Source organism: Haemorhous mexicanus, chromosome 1 (assembly GCF_027477595.1).
Source record: "Haemorhous mexicanus isolate bHaeMex1 chromosome 1, bHaeMex1.pri, whole genome shotgun sequence".
NCBI lineage: Eukaryota > Metazoa > Chordata > Aves > Passeriformes > Fringillidae > Haemorhous > Haemorhous mexicanus.
The window spans coordinates 58,555,887-58,569,581 of NC_082341.1; the positions used below are offsets into that span (position 1 = coordinate 58,555,887).

Here is a 13,695-nt window from a genome sequence, read left to right on the forward strand (position 1 = left end):
AAGAACTACCTGTAAAACAAAATGTGAATCAAAACTGCCTCAGGGACACTCAAGCCACACACACCGCTGCATCACAGCTCTGAGAAGGGTCAGACAGTGCTTCTAGAGAGCACAGGTCTGCAACCTCAACATGGCCCATGAATTTATGGACACATCCAAACTGGGCCATTCAAGATAAAAACCCACTTTTAAATGCATATACTCCCAAGGGCAGCACAGAGAGGATGTAATTATTCTTTGTACCTGCAACATGAATAAAGGCTGTTAGAAGGTCTGCTTGCCCAAAGAAGAATCACTGCTAAACTTTCCTCTCTGCAAAAGGAAAGGAGACAGTAACACACAGATCTGACACCAGAATCCCAGCATTTCCACCCACTAGATGCTCTCTTTCTGCCATACTTCAATTACTCCAAAACATATTCAGGAAGACTAAGATGTAAATGGATAAATAAAGACTAGTAAAGAGAGGTACATTAGAAAAAATTGCTATTTTAGCCTCACCCTTTCTACAGAGAGGCACAAAGCTAAAACAGGTCTAGAGCATATTTAGTTAGCAAGTCCCTGTGTCTTATCTCAGTAGGACCAAATAATTCATCCACACTTTAGAAAACCTCCATTCTTATCCTCAGCTATGAATACAGTGATAGAGTCACATGAATAGGTACAAAGAAACATAACAGAAAAGACGAGCAGAAAAGACTGCTCCCCCCAGTAACCATAACAACAAATAAGAGAAATCTGTTTGTCTGAGGGATCTGCTTCTCTGTTTTTGGTAGTATTCTTTAACTTAAAAACAGCTGCATTGGAGTCAAAGAACAAAGCTCGAGATAGTCACAAAAAATAAAGGATGTATTTTTCTCCAAAGATCAAAACCGTAACTAACATAAGACATTCATATTAGAGTATTAAGTTCAGTGTCCAGAAAAAACTCATCTGCCATATAAAAAAAAAAAAAGATACTGAAATTGCTTTACTGCTCAAGAATCTCTTTTCTCAAAACTGCTTAATTCTTCTCTCACCAAGTTTTGTCAGTGACTTGATTTTAACTACATTGTACAAACAACTTTTCTTCTCCACCCTCATCTTATCTAAAGCTCTTCTTTTGTTCTGGAGAGTTTTGTTGCATGTTCCTCTATAAATTTGCTCAAATGCTCTAAATCTCTGTCCCCGCCTTCAAATTTAATCGGGTTGTTCTTCTTGTCCTTTGGAGCAAAGTAGATGGTGGGGAATCCCTCCACTTTGTAGTGGTCATTCGTCACGTCGTTGGCAGTGGCATCCATCTTGGCTATAATCAGATTTTTCTCATTCTTGTATTTTTTGCCTAGCTCATTATACACTGGTTCTAGTTTCTTGCAGTGTCCACACCATGGGGCATAGAATTCTATAAGAACATCATTCTTTGGATCCATCACTATGGTATCAAAAGTTTTACCCACTACCACTTTCACAGGCCCTTTGTTATTTTTTGGCACTGGCTGGGACTTCACAATTGGCTTCAGTTTTCCTAGAAGGAAGCAAAACACACACAACACCGTTAGAATGTGGTAAGAGCAGCCCTTACAATCTCTCCTAAGAGAGGGCAGAAGAGTACATCCTCACCCTCCTGCCAGTGAAAGATCACTGCACTGGCAAATGAACTTGCCTCAGCATGAAACACAGGCTAGTTAACTAGTGACCTTTTGGCCCAATAACCTTGTGAAATACAGGCAACAGGTTTTTTTGCAATTCCCCCTAGAACTTTTCTCCTCTTTTTATGGCTGTCCATCCACAAAGTAATAACCCATGATTTAATATAGTAGTCTCAAATATGAATGACCACCTCACACTTTAATGCCACAGGAACATTTTAGGCTTGTAAAACAGACTCTGTTTACTGGAGCCATTGCCTCAGGAAATAACTCTTGGAAGTTTAAACAAAATAGCTTAGAGAGCCCTATTTTAGAAACTGTACCTTTTTTGAATGCCACCACAAACTGCCTGAGTACATCAGAGTCAAACTCTTCTGGCTCCATGGCGTACTTCTTGCCACCTTCATCCAGAATGGCAGCGTTGACATCCTCTCCACTCTCAAGCAGGCCCAAATCTTTTATTTCAGAAGAATAATCTTCCTCATCAGAAACAGCAAACACATATTCAGGGAAGTCTTTAGCCACTTCCAGGACTTTGCTTCTCCAGTATTGAGTAGCTGAAAAAACCAGAACAGGACAGAATTGGTAATTTCTAGTTATTTTGTGCCTGCCTCCTCTCAAAGTGAAGGAAGGGTAATTGTAGCAAACCCACCAACACGATAGTCGAAACTGAAGTCCACAGAGTAGTAGACAACCACCAGAGGACGCTTGGAGTATCTCTTGGCATCGTTGGAAGGCTTGCGATGACCAACTAGAGGCAAAGCATGTTTTAGCACGTGCTCTTTAATCTCAGATCCATCTGTAGAGTCCTGTAAAGAAATAGTTAAAGAAGTTCAAGCAAACAGATTTAAGCAGCATTTCTGCTACACACTACTAAAAAAAACAATATTGGGACACACATGAATGCAAAAGGGGGAAGGATGTGCTATTAAAACAAGGCTGCCACCATATTTTCTTCAAACCTTTGAGCACTGACTATTGTATGGACAAATTATTATTTGAAAACTTAACATCTGGACTAATTTCATTAAGCCCTCTTTATGAAAAAGAAATACAGTTTCAGTGGAAACAGGCTGACTCAAATATCTAGTGGGAGTACTTCCAAGAGGAAGATGCCAACTGATTGTAATTTGCAGAGAAAGAAAACCTTCAGTCCCACACACAAACATTTTAGCTCTGGACCATCTACTCACTTTAAGATTCAGAACGTGCATCTTGGGCTCGTGCTTCGACTGAAATTTTTCTGGCTGCATGACAACCAGTTTTCCTGGAGAAACTTTCAATAGTTTTGCAATCTCGTTGCTGAAGGTGTGATGGAACTTATAATCTTCTCTCAAACCATTAGCTGAAAAATTAAGGTTAGGGTGAAGGAAAAGTCACTAGAAAGTGAACAGACAGACTGTAGCTGAGATAACTGCAAGGAAACGCTCTTCCTGTTCTCCAAGTGACACAGAACAACCCAATCTTAGACAACAGCTCTCATCCATGGGTCAGAAGCATGTGAATATACACACAATTCCAGCAGCACTATTTGAATGCTGTTCAACAATCCATCCACTTGGTGAGTTATCGTACACATTCATACACCTTGAACAGCTTCCAAAACAGATGAAGTAAAACAGTTATTCTTTTGTCAATCTCTTACCTCTTGGCTTCCCCACAAATAGGTCAGCTAGCCAAACTATTTGCTTTGGGGCAGCCTGGGAAACAGTTCTGTGTCTTGCCATGCTGAAGCAAACAAATGAGCTCCTAATCCAACTATGACAGCAGCCCCAGAATCAGACACAGACAGGTTGCCAGGAATGGTCTAACCAAACTGACCCAGAAGTGGATGATGATCCTTTCTGCAGGTGTCTCATCCAAAATGAGTTTGGTGACAACTGACTCTGGGCTGCCAGATATGAAACAAGAGTAAAAGACAGCAAATATATCTAGGCTTTAAGCCAAGAAATTATGGTTTGCTCCTCAGGAAAGAATTTTTCCCTCCTCTCTAGTCCACATGTTTTTAGTGACACAATTACCAAGCAGAGGTATATTCTGTGACCAGCTGACACTTTAGTTACAGTCTCAAAATCTGGTGTGAGCTTATTTTTTGAGTACAAGTAGAAGATCCTTCTTCCTCCTACTACTTCTTCTCCTCTCCAGCCCTCCCTACTATACTAGGAGCAGAAATACATGATCTCTCCATGCCCAAAGTCCTAGGCAGAATCCCAACAAAACATATATTCCATTAATATTTTAAAACATTCTTTACCTGCTTCCTGATAGAGCTGATAGGTTTTGTCATTCTCTCCACTAAAGACACCAATGATGATGACATCATCCCCATCCTTCAGAAATTCTTGTACCTGCTTGGTAGCCTGAATCTGTTTGGATGGAGGACCAGCCTGTTCAATCATGTAGTCGACAATACCTGTGAGAGAAACCCACCCCCAAAAAGTTGCTTAGAACATTTACTGAACTGAAGGATCTAGGCATTCCATCTAAAACATTTAATGTCACACTTCTCATGAACACCTTTCCTCCTGTGCAGCCCTCCCACAATAACCTAAAGACCAAATCAGCAAGATTTCAGTCCAAGTTTTTAAAGCTGCAGTTCTGAATATTCCCTTTCAGGCTGGTTTCAAAAGAGGTGACCAAGCACACAATCCACTAATATCAGTTGATCGTGCAAAGCAATGTTCCTTTCTGAAATTCCAGACCCTTCAATGTCTCCAGAACCTGTTATGAACCAAATAACAGCTACTTAAATAGTCTTAAGTCTAATTAAAACTTAATATTGGGTAATTTTGCCAGCCCTCAAGGAGTATTCCAGTATAATTAAAACCTACCCATTTACCCATACTGCCACTGCTTCACCAAGTGTATTTAACTCACTTGATATTGAAAGGAGGTGATACTACCACGAAAAGAAGTTATGAAGACTAGAGACAAATTTAAATAGCCTGCGTATGAGAGCAGAATTTTTCAGTTTTCCCCAGCTACTGCTGCTATGACATTAACAAGTCTGCAAGTCCTACAGATACGTCAAAATATTTGCGGCCGAGCCCTGAGAGCACAAGAAGAAGTGTAAGTTGCAGTACCGTATTTTTCCCGTGGACCACTGTAGTCATAAGGCTTGCCCTTGCGGAAGATTTTGAGAGTTGGGTAGCCAGTAACATCAAACTTCTTTGCGAGCTCCGTTTCAGCCGTGGCGTCGACTTTAGCCAGGGGGATGGGAGGCGTGCGCTTGCTGAGCTCCTGGGCAGCCTTCTCGTACTCTGGAGCAAGCCTCTTGCAGTGGCCACACCTAGGGAGGGAGAGCAGAGGGCACTTCTTACAAGCCATTAAGCCTGCCAGGTACCTTCTACCCCTGGAGTGGAGAAGTTAAATATTCCAGAATGCAGAAATGGGATCATTGAATCTACAGAGGACACTTCAGCCGTGTCTCTGCAACCTGAAGCTGGTCTCTGTGCTTGGCCTCACATTACTATAGGTAGCTTCATTTTTAAGCTAAGGACCGATTCCTTTTGGTTTTCAGTATCTCAGTGTGTTCTCAAATCAGTAAATATTGTGAGCCTCCGGTGAAGATCTGGACACCACCCCTCACTGAGACATAGATCCAGTCTAGTCTGCTAGTGATTTGCAACGTGATGCCAGGTGCAGATTAGAACTGAGCTACATCAGAGCTTGGCATGAAGCAAAGGTGTGTAACGAGGCATAGCAATGGAAGACAGGCTCACCAAGTGTGTGCAGGCCATCTGTGCTAGACAAATACAGGTGACTGCCCTCTTGCTTACCATGGAGCATAGAACTCCACAAGGATTATGTCGGCATCATTCACAACTTCGTCAAAATTATCCTGGGTCAATACCAGAGTAGCTTCGGGTGGAGGGGTCCAGTTGGGGTCAGAAACCTCCTTGACTTTGGCCACAATAGCTGAAATACAGTTCAATAACCCAATCAGCAAGCATGCATTTATTTTATTAGCAGCATGTCAAATGCAAAAATTTGAAATCAGAGGGCAAGCACAATGCTGGACCAATGCTTACACATCAAGCTTACATGAGAACACTTTCTTAATCAAGCTCCTTTATGCCTTATTTCCTTGTTGGCATTACCAAGAAGGTCTCTTCACGTCATAGTGTCTTATGCAGAGCACAGATGTGTACTTTGAAGCACTGAATTCCATCTCAGACACAAAAGGTAGTTTTTCCCTCTCTGACTAGAGCTGGGCATATTAATTAAGCAAAATACAAGTGGGTTTCTATACGGTCCATATATAGATCAAATGTTTATTGGCTGATCCTTCAGCAAACATGAGACTGTCCTCTCTTCTAGTCAAGTCATTCTTCCAGAAACCTTCTGTCAGTAACAGCACTACCCACTACTTGCAAAATTGTCCTCTAACATGCAGCTTGTTGAGAGAACAGGGAAAATTTCAGCATTCATAATATTACTTGTTTTAAGATAAATAAATTGAGATCAGAGTCCTTCAAAACAGCCACATATTAAGAAACAAGATTATAGGCTATTTTGTTTGCTTACAAGGAACGCAAAGGACTGGTGCTTACCATCTTCTGTCCGAGACCCATCGTAGTCAACAGCTTGGCCTTTTTTCAGGATTTTGATGGTTGGATAGCCACTGACATCAAAACGACTCGACAGTGAAGTGGCTGCAGTAGCATCTATTTTGGCTACAGGAATAGGAGGGTCATTTTCCTTCAGAGTTTTGGCTATCTTCTCATACTCAGGAGCAAACTGCTTGCAGTGCCCACACCTGTCAGAGGAAGACACAAGTAGGTGTGTAAATGCACAACAGACACGCAGAAGTGCTCTGCTGCCCTGAAATTCCAGGATGCCTTCTGACAGATGTCCACATCATCAGCACAGAAATGTTTATCTTGGTACATGTTCAGATCATGGAGAGATGGAGAGCAACTGTAGCTAATGTAATCAAAACCTTTATTTTTCTTTATTTTCATTCAGTGTAGAATGTATTGCCATATGCTTCATAAAATCACTGTAAAAAAATTCTACAACTGCTTTTACAACAAAGTTGTAAACCTTGTATTGTATTATCTTCCTTCCTTCCTTCCTTCCATCCCTCCCTCCCTCCCCAAATATGGTCTCAATTCAACTTCAGCTTCTCCCTAACCAAGGTTCTTCTTCTCTCCCTAGCACCCTAAATTGAATTAAAGAGGAAATGAACCAGCAGTTCAGTCTGCCTAATGCAATCTCCCACCCACCATGGTAACACAGCATCTGCCCCCTCTCTGGCCACATCAGAACTCTCTCAGGAGAACAGAGCCTCCTGATGTAAAAACAGGCATAACCAAGGATACCAGCATAATAAATGTTAAATACAGCCTGACAAGCTAAAGATGAAACCACAAAAATGTAGGAAAACAGAAACGTGTGGCAGATAGCTTTTGCTCCTTAGCTGGAAGGAGGGGGAGTAGAATAATAGGAGAGGTGTTTAGTCACACATCCTTCTGCTCAGATAAATTGAACTTCATGTTTAGTTTTCATGTAGGCAAACTACCCCTGCAGAATTAGTGCCTACAGAAAAGCAGGAAGGGGATTCTCTGTGACAAGAATGGCACAAGTTAAAATGCAACTCCTCAAGCAAGATCATATTCCCCCTCTATTCAAAGGCTGGAGAAGGACCAATGAGTAAGTCATTTTTGTATCACTGAGCCACAAAGGAAAGGTTCTGGCTGCAACACTAACTCAGCAACTCTACTGAAAGTATCTTCTATCTTGTTTTCCCCCAGCAACCATCCCTAATGTTTTTGAACATAAGAATGCAAGAGAAGACACATCCTGGCCTAAATCCTTTGTCTTGGTTATATGCAGATAAGTCCACTGTAGCTCTCTGGAGCAGACCAGTGGTGCTGTATACCCTGGGATGCCAGCAGAACTGCCATCATTAGGCAGATGTATGAGGCACTGCTTAAATTGATAATACAAACAAGCTGTGTCCCTAACCACTCCTCACCCTTCCGGCAAGGACAGAAATGTGAATTTGGAAAGGAAAACCTTCTGGCAATTCCCCCCCTAGGGAAGCCTTCATTACTCCATCTAGGTGAGCAAGTACACACGTTCTCAGTGGTCCAGCACGGGCACAGGATGATAGCAGGCTGCAAGGCCATACTGAATGACTTTTCTGGGCCTCTCTGAGACCATTTCTGTTCCCTGACAGGCACAAATCAGGGACAGAATCAGGCTTGTGCTCCCCTTGGCATGGGATCCCTCAGTATGACCCACATCTGTGGAACAGGAGCAGGCTGCTGTTTATTGCACGGTACAGGGGCGGGAAAAAAGGTTCTTCCCCACCACCAGAACCATCTCTTTTTCTGGACTAGCAGAACCCTGGGCATCTCCTGCAGGCAAGTTACACCTTTGTCACCTTTAAAATGGCAACCCAGGGTCACTTTTTAGGAGCTTGCCCTGGCAGAGAAGCACTCTGACGCTGCACCCACGGAGGTGCTGCTGTGAACCCACCATGGTGCGTAGAACTCCAGCAGCACAGTATCCTTGTCTGCAGTGAAGCTGTCAAAGTTTGCATCATTCAAGACTAACACACCATTTTCTTCTTTAACTACAGAATCATCGTCATCTTCGTCATCTTCTTCATCATCGTCATCATCACCTTCATCATCAGCTTCATTTGTAACAGATTCTGGGAAGGTAAGAATATGACCCAGATTAGATTGTGTCAAGTTTTACATTAAAGTGACAGTACCAGACTGAAGAGGATTAGGTACCTCCTGTGGTTAAGTACCCACATGAATTAGTTTCTACTCCACATACAGTGACAGCTATCTCAGTTTGCAAAGAGCCTGGACTCAAATGTTTGACCACTTCAATTTTGTCCACACTACACCAGCTAACAATTTCAATATTTCAGTAAAGTATCAACAGGTATTTCACATTTCAGGGAGAACTAACAAAATGGACACAAGAAGAATTAAAGCACGCAAATCTGTGCAACAGTTGCCACCAAGGTTTGATGGACATTTTGTTGAAATGTGGGCAGAGAGGCATGTTTTGCTGGGCAAGAAGGGCACACAGACGATACCTGAACTTCAAACAGAACCCTTCATCATGCAACAGAGCAGTTGTGCTTTGAGTGTAGCCAACCTGAAGTTGGAAAAATTAGTGTCTTACAACAAAAAAGCAGGTGCTATCTGTTCCCAATGCTCCCTGCATACCCCTGCTCAGGAGACCTGTAACACCACAATAGCTATGTCCTGTCTGTCTGAAGGTCTAATAAACAGACACACTTGCTATAAACCCAAAATTTACCATTTCACTACTATCAAAGTGGTTTGGAGGCAGCACTTCTAAATTGTGCCTCTTTCCTGACTGCTCCATCCACCTCTGCAACTCTTGCTTTCAGTTACAAGGATGTTTCAGGTCTGCTATTCACTGAGGAATCTTTCCACTCACAGGAGCATCAATCACTGCTCTGGATCAGCACCAGGCTGCAGTGAGTGTAAAACCAAGTAATTGACTGCAGGAGTCCCATTAAAACCCACTCCTATGCACCTGGCAAATGCCAGGTACTCTTCTTAAAAAAAAAAAAAATAAAAAAAAAAACCAGAGTGAAAGTTTCTTCTTTCAAAGAACTTTTGGGGATGCCTTTGGCTTGGAATTTGAGATGGTTTTTTCAATATCTGACCTTTCATATGTTCCTTTAAGCTTTTTTTAAAAAAACAAAACTGCTATCTTTCAAGGAAACCAGACCTTCCTGAAGGACTTGAAAAGAATTTCTGTTACAAAACAACTAATGAAAATATCTCATCCCAAATGAAAACTGTAAAACAACGAAGTTAAGTCCCTTTCAACCAGTGGAAGTCCCAGGAATTGGATTTAAAAAAAAAAATTAAAAAAAGAAAAAAGGGATTAGGGTTTCTTGTTTAAAATTATTTTCTATTTAAATGGCTTTTGATTAAGCTGGGAGGAGCTACTGCAGCAGTATTCTGAAAATATTCTGATTTCACCAGGAAGTTGAAAGTTAAGAATGATAAATATTGCTATCCAGATATGAAAAAGTTAACAAAACAAAACCCACTTTTGTCAGACCAACAGCAGACATTAGGAACAACCTCACCATGGATAAAATTATGCCATTAAATTGCAATAGCTACTTTTATTTTAGAAGAAAGTATACAAAAACAAGCCTATATGCTCTCAGGAATAGGGCTCTTGGAGAAAATATGTTGATTTTAGTTAGAGGTCAAATTTACATAGCATGAAAATAGAAAATACTAAAGCTTCTGATGAAGGGAGAGATCACAGGAGATCATTTATCACACAACCCTAGTCAGCTGGATTAGGTTTCTTTAACAAGTACTAGCGTTTCACCTGTTCTTTGAGGCAGCTAAAAGCACTATTTGCAAGTAGACAATGCCTCCTGTGTTGCAGCTCTTGCTCACCCTTGAGTGAATGCACACCTCACATACCTGCAGGACTGCCCTGGTGAAACAGCTGGATTTCAGGGCACTTCAGCAGGCAAAACCCGTGCCTTACACGGGTGCCCAGCAGTTCTGAGGGCTCTGTTTCACCACAGGCTGTTCCTGGCTGGCCTGTGCCTGAATTCCCGGCCATTGCATTCCTGGCAAATTGCTTCAGATATGATTTTTCCTGACACAAAGGAATGCGAGCAAAACCAGCCGGCCAGTTCTGCACCTCGAACTACCCAGCAGGTTGTGACCCTTGTTCCTGCTCACTCTGCTCACTACCCACCCCCAAGAGAGACACAAAGACCACAGCAGCTACAGTGGCACCTGTTCTTTTTAGAAAGAACAAGGTATTACCTGCAAAAACATCCAGCACTGGTGGAAAATTAAACCATCAGATCCACCATCCCTCACTGAAATAATTTTGTGTCTATCTTTCCCTACAAGTGCTGTACAGCCTGCGAAGGTAAAACTTCCCTGCCAGTGACACATTGTCAAGGGCATTACACACACACCCCCTTTCCCCTCCCTGGAGATGGAGGCAGACAATAGCCCTGGAACAGCAGGACTCCACCTCTTCCCAAACGGCTCAAGGAGGGCTTGCATTAAAAAGAAAGATAAGCACACTTAGATATCGGTCCTTAGAAGTGCAGACTTACTTTCTGTAGCTTCCAGCTTCACCAACACCCAGGGCTATCACAGCTACCTCTGCCATCCCTTTACTGTTGGAACTGGAAGACCTGTTTCAGGGACCCAACCACGGGAAAAGCAAGCAGGACTTTTTTTTTTTATTTTTTTCTTCCCATAAAGAGCAAGAAACTTTCCTCTGCATTAAAGATTTACAATTTAATAATAAACAGAACAGAATGAGTCTAACTGTGACACCTGAAGTAGCAGAAGTAGCTAATAAATACTTACATAAGTCAGCTCATTAAAATAAAACAGCTGTCCGCAAGCTGAAGTATCTTTGTTTCCTAAAGAGACTTGCAAAGCGAGTGGACAAAATAACAGCTGTGGCTAAAACCTGACCTCTGGTAAAGTGTGTATGACCCCCTCCTACTTAAAAAAACCCAAAACTGCACACAAAAAATTTTTTTAAAAACACCAAAACAAAAAAACTCCCCAAAAACTCACCAAATCAATCCACAAATTTCAACACATTACTACACAAGTCAAAAAACATGACCAGGAAGGTATTTTTTTTAAGACTTGAAGCACACAATGCTGGCTGGCAGGCCTTCTTTAGGATGACAGCTACTCTGAAATGAATTCTTACAGTAACTTCACTGAACACTCAGCATTTATCAGAAATATAGCCTAGTAATATTTTCTTAAACAAAGCAGATCCTGCACAGAAAAGCTGCATCCAGACACCAATGACTTTGGGATGTTGCCTGAAAGATTCCTTTTGAGGAGCACACTGTTCCCTAATTTGATGAGCTCAGTTTTCAGAAACCCAGAACTCAGGACTCATCATGTGTTGCTAGGGTGTTCAAAAGATTTTCAATAATATCAGCCCCCTTCAATCTTTTCTGTGGTGGATCCTCTACATGATCCCTCCTTTCACATCATCAGGATGCCAAGGGCGTAGTGGTCAGGTTCCAGGCTAACCTCACTTCCAGCACATTCACCCCCCGCCCTGCTCAAACCTCACGTCCCAAACCATGCAGTGCAACAAGCTGGCTTCAGAACTTTTCATCTCCCCAACAACCAATGTGAGTAAGATTACTTCCTTGTTGCAAAGTAAATTTATTCCACTTCACCCAAGTCTGCATTCCAAGGGTAAAAATTGAAATCCCCAACTATGTGCATTTTTAAGGCAAAGGCTTCGTCAAGGCTAGTTCATGATCTATATACAAATTCAAGATACACAATAGAACCTGGGAAACTATTCAGAGTTGGACAGTGGATTAGTGTTCAGGTCCACACAGCAGGAGATACTTCCATCCCCGTGTACCTTTGATCCCCAGAACTCCTATAATGAGAAGAGCAGCAAGCACGGGAAATACTGATGAGAGTCAGATCCACAAGAAGCTGAGCCACTGCAGCCAGCCACAGGTAACACTGTAACATCACAGCTGTTACTTCACCCTTTGAAGGTGGCAGGGGAAATCGGTACTGGGCTTTGTCACATGTTACAAAGAAACCATAACTATGTTCTAGCTAAAAGCAGAGAAAGAGGCATAAAAATTGTATTCCAGTTTACAACAGAAAAAAATAAAAGAGCTCCACAGGAAGATTCTGTGTCTCCATCTCCTTATTGCAGATACCATATTTAAAACAAATCTCAATTTAAAACAAATCTCTTTACCCTCATCCTACAGACCAGTTAGTTACACAAACAGGGTAACTGATCTAAATGCACTTCTGCAAGTTTTAGTGCCTGTTAGGCCAGCAAGAAGTTGCAGGACATGAGTTTAGAAGGTCATCCATAATCCAGTCTCTCCAAAAGCCCTCTAATACTTAAAATACAGCAGTGTTCATGCAGGAAATATAAACGATGCATAATTTACTAAAATCCACAGGAAAGAAACTTAAAATCGAAAAAGAAAACACCTTCAAATGTCTGCCTCCTACTATACTCATTAAGCCTCAGCAGCTTTGTTTCAGCTAATTTTGGAAAGGAGGAGATACACGTCAGTGAAATCCAAAGACGGTAGGAAGAAACACCGAGAAGATGGTAACAATGGGCTTCCTTCTGTGAGGGGAAAAAAAAAATCAGTTCGAAACACGAAGAACGCACAGAGTCCCTGAACAAAGGAGTAAGGAAAAAAGCCCTCAATTACAAAACCGTAGAATGATAAGGGTTGGACGGGACCTTAAAGATCTCATAGTCCCAACTCCCCGGCCCGGGAAGGGACACCTCCCACTAGACCACTGCTTGGTGGTCTTGAACACTGCCGGCACTGGGGTATCCACAACCTCTCTGGGCAACCTGTTTTCCAGCGTCTCACCTCCCTCAGAGTAAAGCATTTCTTCCTCATATCGAACCTAAATTTCTTCTCTTTCAATCTGTGCCCATTACTCCTCGTCTTAACACCACAGTTCCTGATGAAGAGTCCCTCTATGCATAATAAAATCGCAATCTGTCCGATAGGAGTCGGAATAAAGAATTCGCAAATTCCCTGGAGATTCAGAAGCCGGGGACTGCCAACATGGCTAATTGTTAGCTAGCTGCCACCTCCGTGCTTGGGAGAGGCGAGGCAGAGGCACCCCACGGCGCACGACAGACGAGCCGGGGCAAGCGGCTCGCACAGACCTCAGCGCCTTCACGGGGAGGGCTCAGCGCCCTGCACAGAGGCCTGCGAGGAGCACCACGGTCTCAGCGGCGCCCCGCCAGCCCGGGCTCCCCGCAGCGCCCAGCGCCGGGGCCGCGCCGCCGCCTCCCGCGGGGGGACCCGGCATGCGCCGCCGGCCCGGCCCCTGCCCGCGCTCACCTCTGTCGCCATCCTCCTCCTGTGCGGCCGCGCCCCGCGCCACGAGGGCGATCTGAGCCAGCCCCAGCAGCAGCACCAGCACCCACAACCCGCGCATCCTCATCCCGCCGCCGCTCCCGGCCCGGCCCGTCCGCTCCCTGCGCTGCGCTCCCGCCGCTCGCCCCGCCCTCGGCGGCACGCCAC

At 43.2% G+C, this 13,695-nt stretch overlaps 1 protein-coding gene across 1 annotated transcript; it reads right to left on the bottom strand.

The window, feature by feature from the left end:
- Positions 1-828: 828 nt before the first annotated feature.
- PDIA4 (protein disulfide isomerase family A member 4) lies at positions 829-13,672 on the bottom strand. The gene is made up of 10 exons (XM_059850306.1): positions 13,513-13,672; positions 8,115-8,292; positions 6,182-6,387; positions 5,408-5,546; positions 4,712-4,917; positions 3,883-4,041; positions 2,822-2,973; positions 2,281-2,437; positions 1,952-2,185; positions 829-1,504 (listed from the first exon to the last, which is right to left on the bottom strand). The coding sequence occupies exons 1-10, from the start codon at positions 13,613-13,615 to the stop codon at positions 1,089-1,091; spliced, it is 1,950 nt and encodes a 649-aa protein (XP_059706289.1). The 5' UTR covers positions 13,616-13,672; the 3' UTR covers positions 829-1,088.
- Positions 13,673-13,695: the final 23 nt, after the last annotated feature.

Bases quoted from the DNA above. Each gene is read 5' to 3' on its own strand.
- PDIA4 (XM_059850306.1), bottom strand. From the start codon at position 13,615: ATGAGGATGCGCGGGTTGTGGGTGCTGGTGCTGCTGCTGGGGCTGGCT. The intron at 4,042-4,711 runs GTACTGCAACTT...TTTCTCTCACAG, and splicing joins TGGTCCACGGGAAAAATACG to GTATTGTCGACTACATGATT. The intron at 2,438-2,821 runs GTGAGTAGATGG...ATTTCTTTACAG, and splicing joins TGCACGTTCTGAATCTTAAA to GACTCTACAGATGGATCTGA.